Genomic DNA, 14,612 nt, shown 5'->3' on the forward strand with positions numbered 1-14,612 from the left:
GTACGAATTTAAAAGAACTTACTTGACTCTTGTATATAATTAGTTCATTATATTTATTAATTTATTCTTTGTACGTGCAGATTTCAGAACTTAAAGTACTTGATCTTAAAAGTATTCCAGAACTACGAGACATTTGGCATGACTCACTGCATATTCCCGGCTTGAGTTTCAGTGAGTTGACCACATTAAGAGTGAACAACTGTCAGTTTTTATCAGATGCAGTACTACCTTTCCATTTACTTCCTTTATTACCCAAATTGAAGAGTTTGGTAGTTAAAGACTGTGATAATGTGAAAACCATATTTGATGTCAAACATACAACACAAGACACATTAATTACTCTTCCTCTGGAGGTATTGGATTTATCCAACTTGGCAAATCTGGAGAATATTTGGAGTGAAGATCCTCATGAAATTCTAAGCATGCACCATTTACAAGATGTGTTTATTGATGAATGCAAATGCCTTAAAAGCTTGTTTCCAGCAGCTTCAGTAGCCAAAGATCTTTTGACACTTAAAACTCTCTTAGTGAAAGACTGTGAGGGATTGGTGGCAATTGTTGAAGAGCAATCCAAGGAGGATGAGATAATATTTCCGCAACTCATGTATTTGAAGATAGAAAGTTGCAATAGCCTAAAATATTTGTTCACATCTTCAACAGCAAAAAGTTTGGGTGAACTCAAAAGTATGATGATCAAAGAATGTAAATCAATTGAAGAGATAATATCAAAGGAGGGGAAGGAATCTGATGAGGAGGTAGAAATAATATTTGAGGAGCTCCGAAATTTGTATCTTGAAAATTTAGATGAGCTAAGGTGCTTTTACGATGGTAATTTCACTTTAAGTTTTCCATCGTTGAGGAAAGTCTACGTCATCGAGTGCAGCTCCATGAAAACCTTCAGTGCATTCAACAAAATAAATCATTACATAAAGTGGTATTATTCAGAATATGATATGCATCGGAAGGAAATTGATCTTAATTCTGCTCTGCACAGAAATTTTGAAGAGGTATGCATACTTTTATGTCTTAATCTTTGTTCCATAGAATTAGGAGTATAGGACCCCTGCTAATCTGTTACATTCTTTTTAAATTTCTCCTTGGGTATGATTTATTATTTTCATTAAAAAATACTAGACATTTTCTGTCGGGATAATTGATAAGTAGGCTATATTTTTTTTTTCTTGTAAATATATAATTCAACTAATTCGCGGGGAGGAGTTCAATAGCAAAGCTATAAACCAGGCTGGTTATTCGTGCTTTGAATTGATAACATTATTTTTAGCGTAATGTGTTTTCGAGTTGCATCGTGCTTAAAATTAACTTCTATATGCGTTGTTTTGTTTTAAATAGGCTACAGGTACTTCTGGTGCCACAGTTCAGTCCTTGAAATAGTTCAGATGCTGATGAAGAATTTTCTTTTATAAGCAAAGTATATATATTATATATAATGGAGCAGAGTGTTTCAACCCTTGTACAACTGCTTTAGGTCTCCGTAAGCGTGATTAGAACTTCTACATTTGATATCAAAATATTCCTAACCTGTACCCCTCTAATCTGTTCTTAGACACATACGTGAAGACAAAGGAAGAGAATACATAGTATTGAAATAAATTATTGATGTGCAGCATTAACCTTCGAGTTGTTGTTATCAACACTTCAAATATGCATATTAACGCTCAACTTCAAACATGAGTATGGCAGCTTTAGAGAATGTGATCCCGTTAGGAACTCGTTGCAGCCCTCTCCTCATCCCTTTTTCTCCCACACAGTTTTCATCTACAGAAACAAAATAAACATCACATGCTAATAAAATATTAACAAATGCTAATAAAACTGGTAACTTCTATTTATGGCGAGTGATACTATCATTTTCTCTATACAAGTGCAGCTGATGATTAATTAGAAACAGTTCTTCGCATCATAACATGATTGTTACGTAAGTAAATTTTTTATCAGTTTTCAATAAACTCAACATTACTGTCATGAAAATTTTATTGAAAAAAAAAATTAAATAATTCCATTCGTCCCATTTTTATATGAAATCTCAAATCGGTCCATTTTTTTATGCGTTTTAATATGGTTACTATTTTCGAAAATTAATGCAATCAGATCTAATAACAACGTTAAAGAGTACCATGTGTCGATGCATTGCTTTTTTGTTTTGTTTTTTTAGATAATTTTATAATTTATTTTTTAAATTTTTAAAAAAATATAAATTTCTTTTAAAAAGCAGAATATATTGCAGCCTGTTGAATGGTTGTCAAGCATTATGGTTGTGCTCACTACTTAATGAATGGCTGTGCTCACTACTTACCCTTCTTAGTTTATTAGTTACTACTATTTTATTTGAAATATTATAACGGCTCTATAATGTAAGTATCTCTGTGTGAATATGTATACATGTGTATGCATTAGTAAAACAGAGGTTTCTTTCTTGTATTCAACCTCTCTTACATTCTCTTTTAATTATAACAAAACGCGCTAGAGTCAACAGATGTTCTTCATGTTGAATACATCACACAATAATTGTGAAAACTTGTATCCAATGCAATGTTCCATTAAAGAGCTAGAGCATAGCATGTAACGTAACAGCAAAGGAAAGAGGAAACCAAGCAAGTACTAAGTTCATGCATAAACCAAGATCATTCATACACAAGTGAATCATCATTAGACAAAATAATAGCTATGGTAACGGTTGTAACTAACAAAAACAAACTCATAAAGAAACCCAGCAAGCCCACCGCCTACGAGAGGCCCAACCCAGTAAACCCAATGGTTTTCCCAGCTCCAGCCCACCAGGGCAGGCCCAAACGATGCAGCCGGGTTCATGGAAGCCCCATCAAAAGGCCCACCCACCAAAGTATTCGCTCCAACGATGAAGCCAATCACAATCGGCGCTATTGCTCCCAAACTTTTACCTCTGCTCCTGGGGTCAACGGTGGTAGCATACACCGCGTACACCAATCCAAACGTCATCACCATCTCCAACACCACAGCGTTTCCCACTTTCATACCGCTCGAAAGTCCATAAACCGGTATTCTCTGTCATGCACCATAGCGAAACTCAATCTCTTTTTTCTTATGGAAGAACCTAAGTAGAAATAACTTCAAATCATAATATACAAATAGAATTGCATTTTGAGAAGACTGTCAATTTGGTCTACCCACAGTAATGGTTATTGTAACGCTAATTGTACCTGTCCGCCGGAGGTGAACTTGAGGAGCAAGCAGGCGATGACGGAGCCGAGGATCTGCGCGATCCAGAAGAGGATGCAGCGGAGCCAGGTAAGGTTGCCGCTGACAAAGGCGGCGAAGGTGACTGCGGGGTTGACGTAGCCGCCGGAGACGTTTGTGCTGACGGAGACGGCGACGACGAGGGCGAAGGCGTTGGCAACGGCGACGGTAAGGAGAGCGGTGGGCGCGTCGACGGTGAGGTTTTTGACGGCAACGGTGGAGCCGGAGGCAGCGAAGACGAAGATGAGTGTGGAGATGAATTCGGAGAGAGCGGCTCTGCAATCGTCGGGGTGAGTGTCATCTTGGGTCCTACGGATCTTGGTTGGGTGCGCCATTCTTTACAAATGTTTTCGCACACTCTCTTGTGAATTTCAACTTTGATGAGTATTAAATGGTTAGTTGTCTATCTATATTCTTTTAAGAGATAGTTATACATTGACATTGCAAATGACCAAGTCTGATTTTAACAAGAAAAGTGAATGATTAACACCTGTTTTTAGAAACGTGTATGAAAAGTATTAATGAAGAGAAGGATTTTGTACCATAATTTTTTCTCAAAATATGTAACTTTTTCTTAAATATCTGTAAATTTGTCTTAAATATATGTGGGAAAGGTTTCCTATGGATATATTATCTACCGAAATTTTTGTTTCGACAAAACATTATTACTCACGAATTTTAAATATGGAAAATTTTGATTTTTTTCTGTAGTGAATTTTTTTTGGAAATGATTGAATCTGTTATTTTTCAAAACTACCAAAAACACGGTCTATGATCTTTTAATTTGAATGAAAATATATAGGAACAAAGTTGAGTTTAAAATTAAAAAAAAATATATATTTATTTTGTGTAGCTTAGTCTTAAATACAGGAAAAATAGACATTTAAAAGAATATATTTTTTTATATCTAATTAAAGGTTAATAAAACTTTGTAAATGTTATTCCAACGCATAATCGATTTCTATATTCTAAATTTGATTTCCGAAAACCTTGTTTCTATCGTGATTTGAGTTGTGACAGGTACCATATAAAGATGATGAAGATAAACCAAATTCTTAAAGAATATACTGTAATCCCACCAACATAACTCAATTTCAAGCATAATAACTTTTGTTTCCATAAATACAAATATGCTCTCCACATCCCACATTCACTTATGAGAAGATTTTGAAAATAATTAAATATTATATATTAAAAATATTATATAGTCAATTATTATATCATAGAATTTTAAATATATTAAATAATAAATTATTATAATATTTTATATATAACAAAATATAATAATAAATTATTATATTATAAAATATTAATTATATCGTACAAATATAACAAAATTTTTGATAACAAATTATTATATCATAAGATATTAACAATATATATCATAAAGATATTTCATAATATTGGAAGGTATATACAACTAGCTATTCTCACTATATTTAAATTTTACTCTTACTTTCTTTTAAATATATTCGGTCACCACATTCTTTTCCATCCGCATAATAATAATCACTGACTCATTCCGTACACTTAAAAGATTTTACGTGATATTCTAATAATCATAAAATATCATATATATATATATATATATATATATATATATATATATATATATATATATTTATACTTCGATTTCTGTTTCCTATTTCTAAAAAAGATTTATTAGATCTCAAATAAAATTTCAGACCTTAAATATAATCTTTGAAGATAAAATAAGAAAATTATCATAAAGATAATTCGCATTAATATATAATTTTTTAAAAATTATTGAGTATTATCAAATCTTTTATCTCTTAAGAAATATATAAAATTATTGAGATTATATATCGATATTTACCTTATTTCTTACATAATCTTCCTTTAACAGTCGTATTATAAATTTTGATTCACTTTCAAAATAAACCTCGATTCCACACATCGGATTTAGCTACACATCTCAAGTTTGCATTTTCCCTTTTGCAGTTTCATTTTGAAAAAGTGTTTTGAAACGATTTCTAAGTCGCCTTCTGCATTCTGTTTTCTTCATCGACTTGTTGCTTCATTCACTCAGACATTCTGTAGTTGCTTCGGTTGTCTTCATAGTAACGAGGTATGTACTAATGACATTGATTCATACAAAAACTAGTAGTCATCTGTTCATTCATTTTCTCCTTTGATATACATGTTTAATTCATCCATATCCGAGAAGACATTTAATTTAATCACCATAACTGTTGTCACTAAAAGACATTTACATATCTTGTTCTCTAAAATTCATAATTCATTGTGTGAAAAAGAAGTTTGTAATTCGGTCATCAATATTAAATCCAATGCATTTTTCATGCTGAATCCTTTGTTCGACATCAGACCTTGACAAAAAAAAGAGAAAAAAGAGTTGCTCTTCAAGATCTTGACTCCAATGTGAAGATGAATCGACAACCGGTAGGAACTCTATTTGACTCAACTGATTTACGTCTGTTATTGCATGAACTCAATGTTTTTGATCAATTAATTTAATCAGAATTTGTTCATCTAATATTCTAAGAATATGTATAGATTTAAGTAAAATTAGTACAAAACAACAGGTTATTAAAGTAATCCCTTTACAACCTCGTCTCTCTGGGTACAGGAATTATGCGTTTCCTCGCGACCTCATATGACGACATCAGTACATTCAACAGAGACATTCTTCAATCTGAGACATATGTCTGTAAACGATTGTGATGGATTGAAGTACTTATTTACATCCACAACTGCAAGAAAGTTGGTGCACCTTGAAGAGTTGCACATAGTGAAATGTGTATCGATGGAAGAAATATTCGTAAAAGAACTAAACGAAACTGCATCAGAAGCCATAAGTTTTGAGCGACTTTCAACAAAAGTTCTAGATTCTTTATCAAGCCTGTCATGTTTTTATTCAGGCAATGAAACTCTACATTTATCATCTCTGATAACATTACTCATATGGAAATGCCCCAGTATGAAGATTTTCTCCAATGGAAACATAGATGCAGAATCCTTTATGGGAATTCAGGTCTCGTTGGATCGAGCAGAAAAGTTGCTATTTCACCAAGATCTTAATACCACTGTCAAGCTCATGTTCGAACGTGGGGTAATAACTAAACTTTAATTAATTGATTATTACTTCAGCTATTGCCTGAATTTAATGTTCTTAACTTGGTAAACATTTACAGGAGTTTCTTGGAGCTGTGGATGAAGAGTGTTTCTGTGATAATCTTCAGCTACAATCATACTGGCATGGTAAAGTTGGTCTTCAAAATAAATGGTTGTGCAATCTGGTCACGTTGAAGCTTCGCTACTGTACTCTACCCTATGCCATTCCCTCTGGCATTCTTCCTTATTTAAACAACTTAAGAGAGTTGGAAGTACTTGGTTCAAAAAAAGTAGAGGTAGTCTTTTACATGAACCACACTGACATAATGGAAGTATCATCCCAACTAAAGATACTGACTTTGAAATGGCTATCGGAGCTGACACATATTTGGGAAAATAACAGTCAAGAAGTTCTGAGCTTTCCAAATTTGCAAGAGATCGTTGTCATCGGTTGTAAAAAACTGAAAACTTTATTTCCTGCTTCCCTGGCAAAAACCCTTGAGAAGCTTGAGAAACTTGAAATAGAATCTTGTTATGAACTTCAAGAAATCTTTGCAAAGGAAGTAGGCACATCAGCAAACGTAGCAGAAAAGTTTGTGTTCCCTAGCTTAAAGAAGTTGGATCTTTGTAACTTGCCACATCTCACTTGCATTCACACATTCACTCTTCAGTGTCCTACCTTAAACGAATTATCTGTGTTGGATTGCCATCAGCTGGAGTTATTTCAAAGTGCACATCACACGGGTGAGATTGAAGGTACAAGTACTCCAAATAACACACAACCCCTTATCTCAAATCTTAAGGTAAGCAATTGTATCATAAACTTTGTGTGCTTTCAACTTTTTTTTTTCTCCTTTATTATTCAGTCTTTTGTATCTCATCTGGTTTTCCTTTAATTGTTTAGGCCATTTCCAACTTGAAGAAACTGAGACTTGATTGGAAACACATTTCAGCATCAAGCTTAAGGTTTAGGTCTGAGAAATTCGAAGAAGGCCTCAACTGTTTAGAGAAAATTACCTTGTTTTTTGATGCTGATGAGAATGAGAAGGCTATGTTTCCCACTGAAATAGTACAAATGGCACCCAATTTGAAAGAAATGAGCATAAACTGTTGCAATGATAACGAGATATTCCTTGCTCAAAACCATGAAATTAGTGGAAAGGGGATGCTTGGGCAGCTAAAATTATTAAGACTGTCTGAAGTATCGGAGCTCTACTCAATTGAATCAGACTACTCTTCATGGTTAAACATCATCTATGAGAAGCTCCAATACTTAGATGTTTCTGAATGTCCTCATTTGAGAACATTAGTACATTCTACTTCTGCAGTATCTTTCTCTGGTCTAAAAGAAGTGTTTATATCAAAATGTTTGGACTTGCAGTATTTACTTACATCCTCGGTTGCAAAGAGGTTAATGAACCTTGAGAAGATCACAGTGAAGGAATGCAAATCACTGAAAGAAATAGTCGCTAAAGAAGTAGATGAAACATCACAAGACATTATTAAATTTGATCTACTGAAGACCATTGCTCTAGAATCTTTACCTAGTCTGATATGTTTTTATCCGGGAAATGACCCGGTCCACTTTCCATCTTTGATCAATGTGCATATAAAGGAATGCCCCAATATGAAAATTTTCTCCCAAAGTTTCATATGTGCTGAATTCTTTCCGGAAAGTCAGATGCTGTATCCTTGTCTATGATCGACCATATTTCAATTTGAGTCACTAAAGTATCTAATCTATAACACAGCAGCACTTTTATGATGACAGAAATTTGTAATTTTTATTTTGCCATTTATTATTTATGATCTTAATTTAGATTCAGATAATAACTATCATGTATTTATCATGTGTTTTAATAATTTTATACACTTTTCAATAAATAACCCGTCTTCTATGATCCGATCATAATTTTGATTGTATTTAAATTTGATAATGAACAGATTTATTACGAAATCTACCAACGTAATGTATTTGCATGATACTGAAATTGTGAATATTGAAAGATAATAAAAAGTAAAACCATGTGTCTAATAAGCTAAGTTAATATAAATAATATGTAAATGAAGAATACAGAGTGAGAAAAATATATTACCATTAGGTCATATGGAAGGTTTACAATCACCACATGCTCAACAAGAACTGTCCATAGAAAAGACGAGTCAATCAGAATGATGATATAAACTTGTATGCTATAATATATGATATTTCACTGAATGTGTAGAAAGATTTTATAAATTCTAATTTGCTTGGAAGCTTTTACAATTCGCTTTTTTAAGCAAAAGATTTTGTAAATACTAATTCATTCAAAGTTGAAAACTCAATCCTACGATGTCTCATTACAAAACTTGTATTACAAATACTAATACTTGTCACGTTAATTTTTACAAATATTTCTCGAAATTAAACTTTCCAATTTTTATCTTTTCTTTTACAATGCTAATGTCCATGATTATATAACTAATTCAACATGTCCCCATTGGAATAAGCTAATCATATTTATACTTACAAGTCAACGGAATCTGTTATCATATACTTACTCAGGATGCCTCTGGCTCATCTTGTTGCATGAACACAGAATTCATATCACGTTTACATTCATCTATTTTCATTCTTAATTTCTTTGGAACTTTGTCACGGAGACAAAGTTTCGCAGTGCAGCATTTGCTGAACGACACTTCTTCCAAGGATAGAAAATTCAAATTGGAACTCCCGGTGTAAAAGCTTCTAAGTTTTGGTAATGATCTAAGAGTCAATCTCACAAGATTCTTGAATGTAATCCCATCTTCACATTCATTTCCAACGTTATCGTTATCACCATCACCTGCATTTTCATTTCCATCTCCAACACCTTCCCCTTCAACTGTAGCATTAGCTTTAACTTCATTTGCATTTTTATCTTTATCTTTGTCTGTCATCTTTGCCTCCACCATGTTCCTCCTCCTCCACACCTTTATTTTCATCTTCATCTCCATCACCTTCAGCATTAGTTTTAGCTTCATTTTTTTTTTCTTCTTTTTCATCATCATCGTTCTCTATGTCTTTGCTCTCACTTTGTCCCTCCTCCATTACATCATCATCATCTTCATTACCTTCACCTTCTCCTTCCTCCTCCACCTCATTATCTTCAATCAGGTCACCTCCATATCTATCCTCAACCACTATCGTTTTCAGCAATTTACAATTGGTTATGTAAATCTCCTTCAATACAACCAATGTTTTGGTAGTTGAAGATGCGAACAAGTATTTAAGGTTACGACAATCCTTTACGTTAAGCTTTATCAGATTAGAGAAAGACACAGTGGATGGGGTCAAGTTTGTCAAACAATGGCACTCCCTAACAAGTAATGTGTTTAGATTTTGTAGTAAGGGGATTACCCAAGAGTGCTCCAATCCTATGGATTTAAGTTGGAAGAGACTACAAACTCCAATGTTTTAAGCTGTGAAAGGATTTTAGTACAATCTATGCCTGGTGCTTGAGCGGGGAATATCTCTTTGAAGGCACAATGAAGAAACCCAAGCTTTTTGATAGTGGGGAGTGACAGTGACACCTTTGAACCAAAAACAAATGGAAATACATCCACTTGTTCATCATCAAAACACTGCAATTTCAGCGAGCTTAATTTCTGGAGATCAATCTGAAGTTTTCCTTGCTCAATCATCACTACTTCTTCCTTACCGAGCGACATTGCCTTCAAGCAGGGCCAAAAGAACATTAGAAGGCCAAAAGAATAGGCTTGTTTCGAACTTTTTATAACAAGTGTTTTTACGAAAGAATTATAAATATTCACTTCCTGAAAAACAGATTAATTTAAATCAGTTACGTTTACCTATTTAATTTGAAAATTTGTTAACAAAACCTTTTCAACATTGACCTGCTGTCATTTTAAAATTATTGTAGTTTTGCATGAGACAGGCCACGCTTAAACACAGTGCATATCATCTTAAGCTAAACTTGACTTTTGCACTTGTCTAATTTTTTTCCGGAGCTTAGCCTATCACTAACTACAAATTTCTCGATCTGTAGATAGATAATTCTACAGAGAATATAAGGTTTGTTAAGATATCTTTAATATCTTATTTTCTATTTTTATTGTTATTATTCTTCATATGTATTTTGGGTTAGCCCATATGTTCTTTATTATAAATACAACCCCTATGTGTATTTTCTACACAAGAGAGATTAATCTCAATCCCTATATTCAATATGGTATCTAGAGCTTAAGGATTTTTTTTTGCCTGCCTCTGTCTCTGGTCCACTGCCAGCGCTGTCCACCGCCGCCGGCCGTTGTCCACCGTTGCCGGCCGCCACCGTCGCCGGAGGTTTAGTTTTGACCGGCGATTGCACGTTTGTACTCGCCTCGACCTCGACATTCCAAATCTGAGCTTTGTGTTTCCATTGGAGCACTTTCAATTTTTAGGGTTTATTTCTCTCCTCCATGGTGTCTTCCACTGCTGCTTCGTCCACTTCCGTCGCCTCCATGTCCGATTGTTCATTTTTCCTCCAAATGTTAATATGCACTTGTCCATTGATAAGTTAAATGGCAAGAATTATTCGACATGGGCGTCCGACGTTAGACTTTGGCTTGAGAGTCAGGAGTATCTTGATCATCTTACCTTCAAAGTGACTGATGTTGATACCACTGAGTTTTCTCGTTGGAAGAGAATTGATGCTCACTTATGCATGGTTCTCAAGAATACAATTCATGCTTCTTTGAAACCACTTTTTCGTGCCTACGACACATCTTATGAAGTCTGGGAACAGGCCAAATTACTGTACACCAATGACACTTAATGTCTATATGGTGTCTGTCAAGATCTGCTTAATGTGGTTGCTTCTCGTACTCAAGACCCTGTTGCCAATTATGTGGGTAAGGTGACTGAGCTTTTTCATGAATTTAATGAAGTATTACCTTCTGCCTCTACTCCTGCTCAGGAAATTGAGCAACGATCACACTTCTTCATGGTTGTGATGTTACACGGGCTTGCTGAAAAATATTCCCATGTCCGTGATCAGATTTTGGGTTCTACTGTTATACCCAATTTTACCTCTACTTGTTCCACCCTTTTGCGTGTGCCTTGTTAACCTTCCACTGATCCACCTATCCATGCCAATGATTCCTCTGCTTTGGTATCTCACCGTGATGATCGTCACCGCTCACGCAAGCCGGAGAAAGAGCGTCACAATGTGATCATTGTGGCAAATTTGGCCACAAAATTGATTAGTGTTATGCCTTACATGGTCACCCTCCTTGATCTGCTGCTCTTGCGCACACTGATCCTTCGTCACAACCATCTTCTGCGGATCCTCATTCATCTATTTCCGCCATCGACCAATCTGCTCTCTTCAATGAATTTCTCAGATGGAGTGAGGATCATAAGCTTTCTAGTTCCACAGCTTCTGTTGCCCACACAAGTACATCTTTTGCTGGTCTGACTCAATCTTCGTCTGTTGGTCCTTAGGTGTTCGACTCAGGTGCCACCGATCACATTACTGGTAACAAATCTTGTTTTCCTCTTTGTCCTCTCCAAATAATTTACCCATTTACAATGGCTAATGGGTCTCGTGTTTCAGCTAATGGTGTTGGGACTGTCGATCTTTTTCCTTTTTTATCCATTGATAATGTTCTTTATGTCCCTGGGTCTCCTTTTAACTTATTATCCATTAGTCGTCTAACTTGATCTCTTAATTGTGTTATTTCATTTACCCAATCGTCTGTTTGTTTACAGAACTGGAGTTCGAGACAGGTGATTGGCACCGGATGTGAGTCCCATGGTCTTTATCATCTCCGCCCTTCTTCTCATGTTGGCGCAGTTATGGAGTCTCCACCTCTTCTTCTTCATGCTCAGTTAGGCCATCTTAGTCTTGCCAAGTTGTAGCAACTTGTTCTTGGCTTCTCCAAGTTGTCCAAGTTGGTGTGTGAGTCATGTCAGTTAGGCAAGCATAGTCGTAGTTCTTTTCCTCGTAGTGTCGCACATAGTGATTCGTCCCCTTTTTCCTTAGTTCACTTTGACATTTGGGTACCTAGTCGTGTTGCATCTAGTCTAGGTTTTCAATACTTTGTTACTTTTATTGATGATTATTCACGGTGTACTTGGTTATTTTTAATGAAGTCATTCTGAATTATTTCATATCTTTCAATCTTTTTTCCATGAAATTCAAACTCAATTTGGTGTTTCTATTAAAATTTTGAGAAGTGATAATGGTCGTGAATATCTTTCTAATTCTTTTAAACAATTTATGGCTTCGCGTGGCATTTTGCATCAAACTTCTTGTGCATATACACCTTAACAAAATGGAGTGGCTGAACGGAAAAATAGACACCTTATTGAAACTGCTTGCACTCTTTTAATTCATGGTGAGGTCCTCATTCTTTTTGGGGTGATGTTGTTCTTACTGCTTGTTATCTTATTAATCGCATGCCTTCTTCGGTTTTAAATAATAAAATACTTCATTCCATTTTATTTCCTCATGAACCTCTTCATCCCTGACCTCTCAAGGTTTTCGGGTCTACATGTTTTTGCACAATTTTAGTACTGGGTTTGATAGATTGTCTCTTCGATCACACAAATGTGTTTTTTTAGGGTTTACGCGATCCCAAAAATGATACAAGTGTTTTTCTTCTTCTCTTAACTGCTATTTTGTTTGTGCAGATGTCAACTTCAATGAGTCTTCCTTTTACTATAAAAGTTCTTCTCATTCCACTAAATCTCCATCTAATACCGTCGATTTTCCTAGTCCTGTCAATATTCTTATGATTTGTGATCTTCCAGGTGTGCCTTGTACGCAGCCAGTTTCTATTCCACCACCTCTTTAAGTTTATAGTCGCCGCCATCGTCCTCAACAACCAGCGAGTGACTCACCTCAAGAGCCAACTACTATGTCTCCTCTGGATCCGACAACTGAGTCTCCCTTTCCACAGAGTGACCTTCCCATCGCCCTCAGAAAAGGTATCCGTTCTACACGTAATCCTTCTCCTCATTATATTGCTTTAAGTTACCATAGATTGTCTTCACCTTTTTATGTCTGTCTTTCGTCTATTTTTTCTGTGACCATTCCAAAATCTGTTCGTGATGCCTTAGCCCATCCTGGTTGATGTCAGGCCATGCTCGATGAACTGAGTGCTCTTCATAATAGTGGAACTTGGGAGCTTGTCCCATTACTGTCTGGAAAATCTGTTGTTGGTTGCAGATGGATTTTTGCTATTAAAGTTGAACCTAATAGTACTATTGATTGTCTCAAAGCACGTCTTATGGCCAAAGGTTACACCCAAATCTTTGGGTTGGATTATGGCGAAGATGGCTTCTGTTCGTTTATTTATTGTCATGGCGGCTCTTCAAAAGTGGCCTCTTTATCAATTGGACGTTAAAAACACTTTCCTCAATGGCGATTTGCAAGAAGAGATTTATATGGAGCAACCTCCTGGATTTGTTGCTCAGGGGGAGTCTTCTGAATTGGTATGACGTCTTCGCAAATCTTTACATGGCCTAAAACAGTCTCCAATGGCCTGGTTTGGAAAATTTAGCAATGTTGTTCAACAATTTGGTATGACTCGGTGTGAGGCAGATCATTCAGTTTTTTATCGTCACTCAAGTGCTAGATGTGTCTACTTGATAGTGTATGTTGATGATATTGTTCTTAATGGCAGTGATAACCATGGCATCTCTCAGATGAAACAACATCTTTGTGATCATTTTTAGACCAAAGATCTTGGAAAACTCATATTTCTTGGGTATTGAGGTGACACAGTTCGACAAAGATGGTATTGTTATTTCTCAACGAAAGTATGCACTGGATATTTTAGAGGAAACTGGGTTTATGAATTCAAAATCTGTTGACACACCTATGGATCCCAATACTAAACTTCTACTAAATCAGGGAAAACCTATGTCAGATCCCGAACAGTATAGAAGATTAGTTGGGAAATTGAATTATCATACAGTTACTCGTCCTGACATTTCCTTTGCAGTCAGTGTGGTAAACCGATTTCTTAATTCTCCGTGCGAAGATCATTGGAATGCAGTCATTCGTATATTGAAGTATATTAAAGGATCTCCTGGTAAAGGGTTGTTATGTGGTTCTAATAACCATACAAGAGTTGTTTGTTATTTAGATGCTGATTGGGCAGGACCTCCTTCTAATAGAAGGTCTACATCCGGATATTGTGTCTCTATTGGAGGTAACTGGATCTCTTGGAAAAGCAAGAAACAAAGTGTTGTAGCAAGGTCTAGTGCAGAAGCAGAATATAGAACCATGGCTTCAGCCACTTGTGAGCTTGTTTAG

General features: G+C 35.4%; 3 protein-coding genes across 4 annotated transcripts; 2 read left to right on the forward strand and 1 right to left on the reverse strand.

Moving 5' to 3' along the window:
• Positions 1-2,603: 2,603 nt before the first annotated feature.
• LOC114167047 (aquaporin TIP1-1-like) lies at positions 2,604-3,724 on the reverse strand. Of its 2 annotated transcripts, none has more exons than XM_028051974.2 (2): positions 3,198-3,724; positions 2,604-3,042 (listed from the first exon to the last, which is right to left on the reverse strand). In XM_028051974.2, the coding sequence occupies exons 1-2, from the start codon at positions 3,567-3,569 to the stop codon at positions 2,668-2,670; spliced, it is 747 nt and encodes a 248-aa protein (XP_027907775.2). In that variant the 5' UTR covers positions 3,570-3,724; the 3' UTR covers positions 2,604-2,667. The 2 variants fall into 2 exon arrangements, with proteins under 2 accessions (XP_027907775.2, XP_085524331.1); XM_085668205.1 differs by having other exon boundaries at positions 2,855-3,091; positions 3,198-3,723.
• A 1,565-nt stretch (positions 3,725-5,289) lies between these two features.
• Positions 5,290-8,469, forward strand: LOC146883343 (uncharacterized). The gene is made up of 2 exons (XM_085668204.1): positions 5,290-7,130; positions 7,232-8,469. Exons 1-2 carry the CDS (start codon positions 6,636-6,638, stop codon positions 8,027-8,029), a joined length of 1,293 nt encoding a protein of 430 aa, XP_085524330.1. The 5' UTR covers positions 5,290-6,635; the 3' UTR covers positions 8,030-8,469.
• Positions 8,470-10,844: 2,375 nt separating this feature from the next.
• Positions 10,845-14,612, forward strand: LOC146883344 (uncharacterized). Its single transcript, XM_085667518.1, has 8 exons — positions 10,845-11,058; positions 11,146-11,360; positions 11,792-11,953; positions 12,059-12,133; positions 13,103-13,279; positions 13,432-13,509; positions 13,592-13,786; positions 14,079-14,612. Exons 1-8 carry the CDS (start codon positions 10,845-10,847, stop codon positions 14,610-14,612), a joined length of 1,650 nt encoding a protein of 549 aa, XP_085523644.1.

This window comes from Vigna unguiculata, chromosome 10, assembly GCF_037176805.1.
Source record: "Vigna unguiculata cultivar grain cowpea cultivar isolate G323 ecotype 2 chromosome 10, ASM3717680v1, whole genome shotgun sequence".
Classification (NCBI taxonomy): domain Eukaryota; kingdom Viridiplantae; phylum Streptophyta; class Magnoliopsida; order Fabales; family Fabaceae; genus Vigna; species Vigna unguiculata.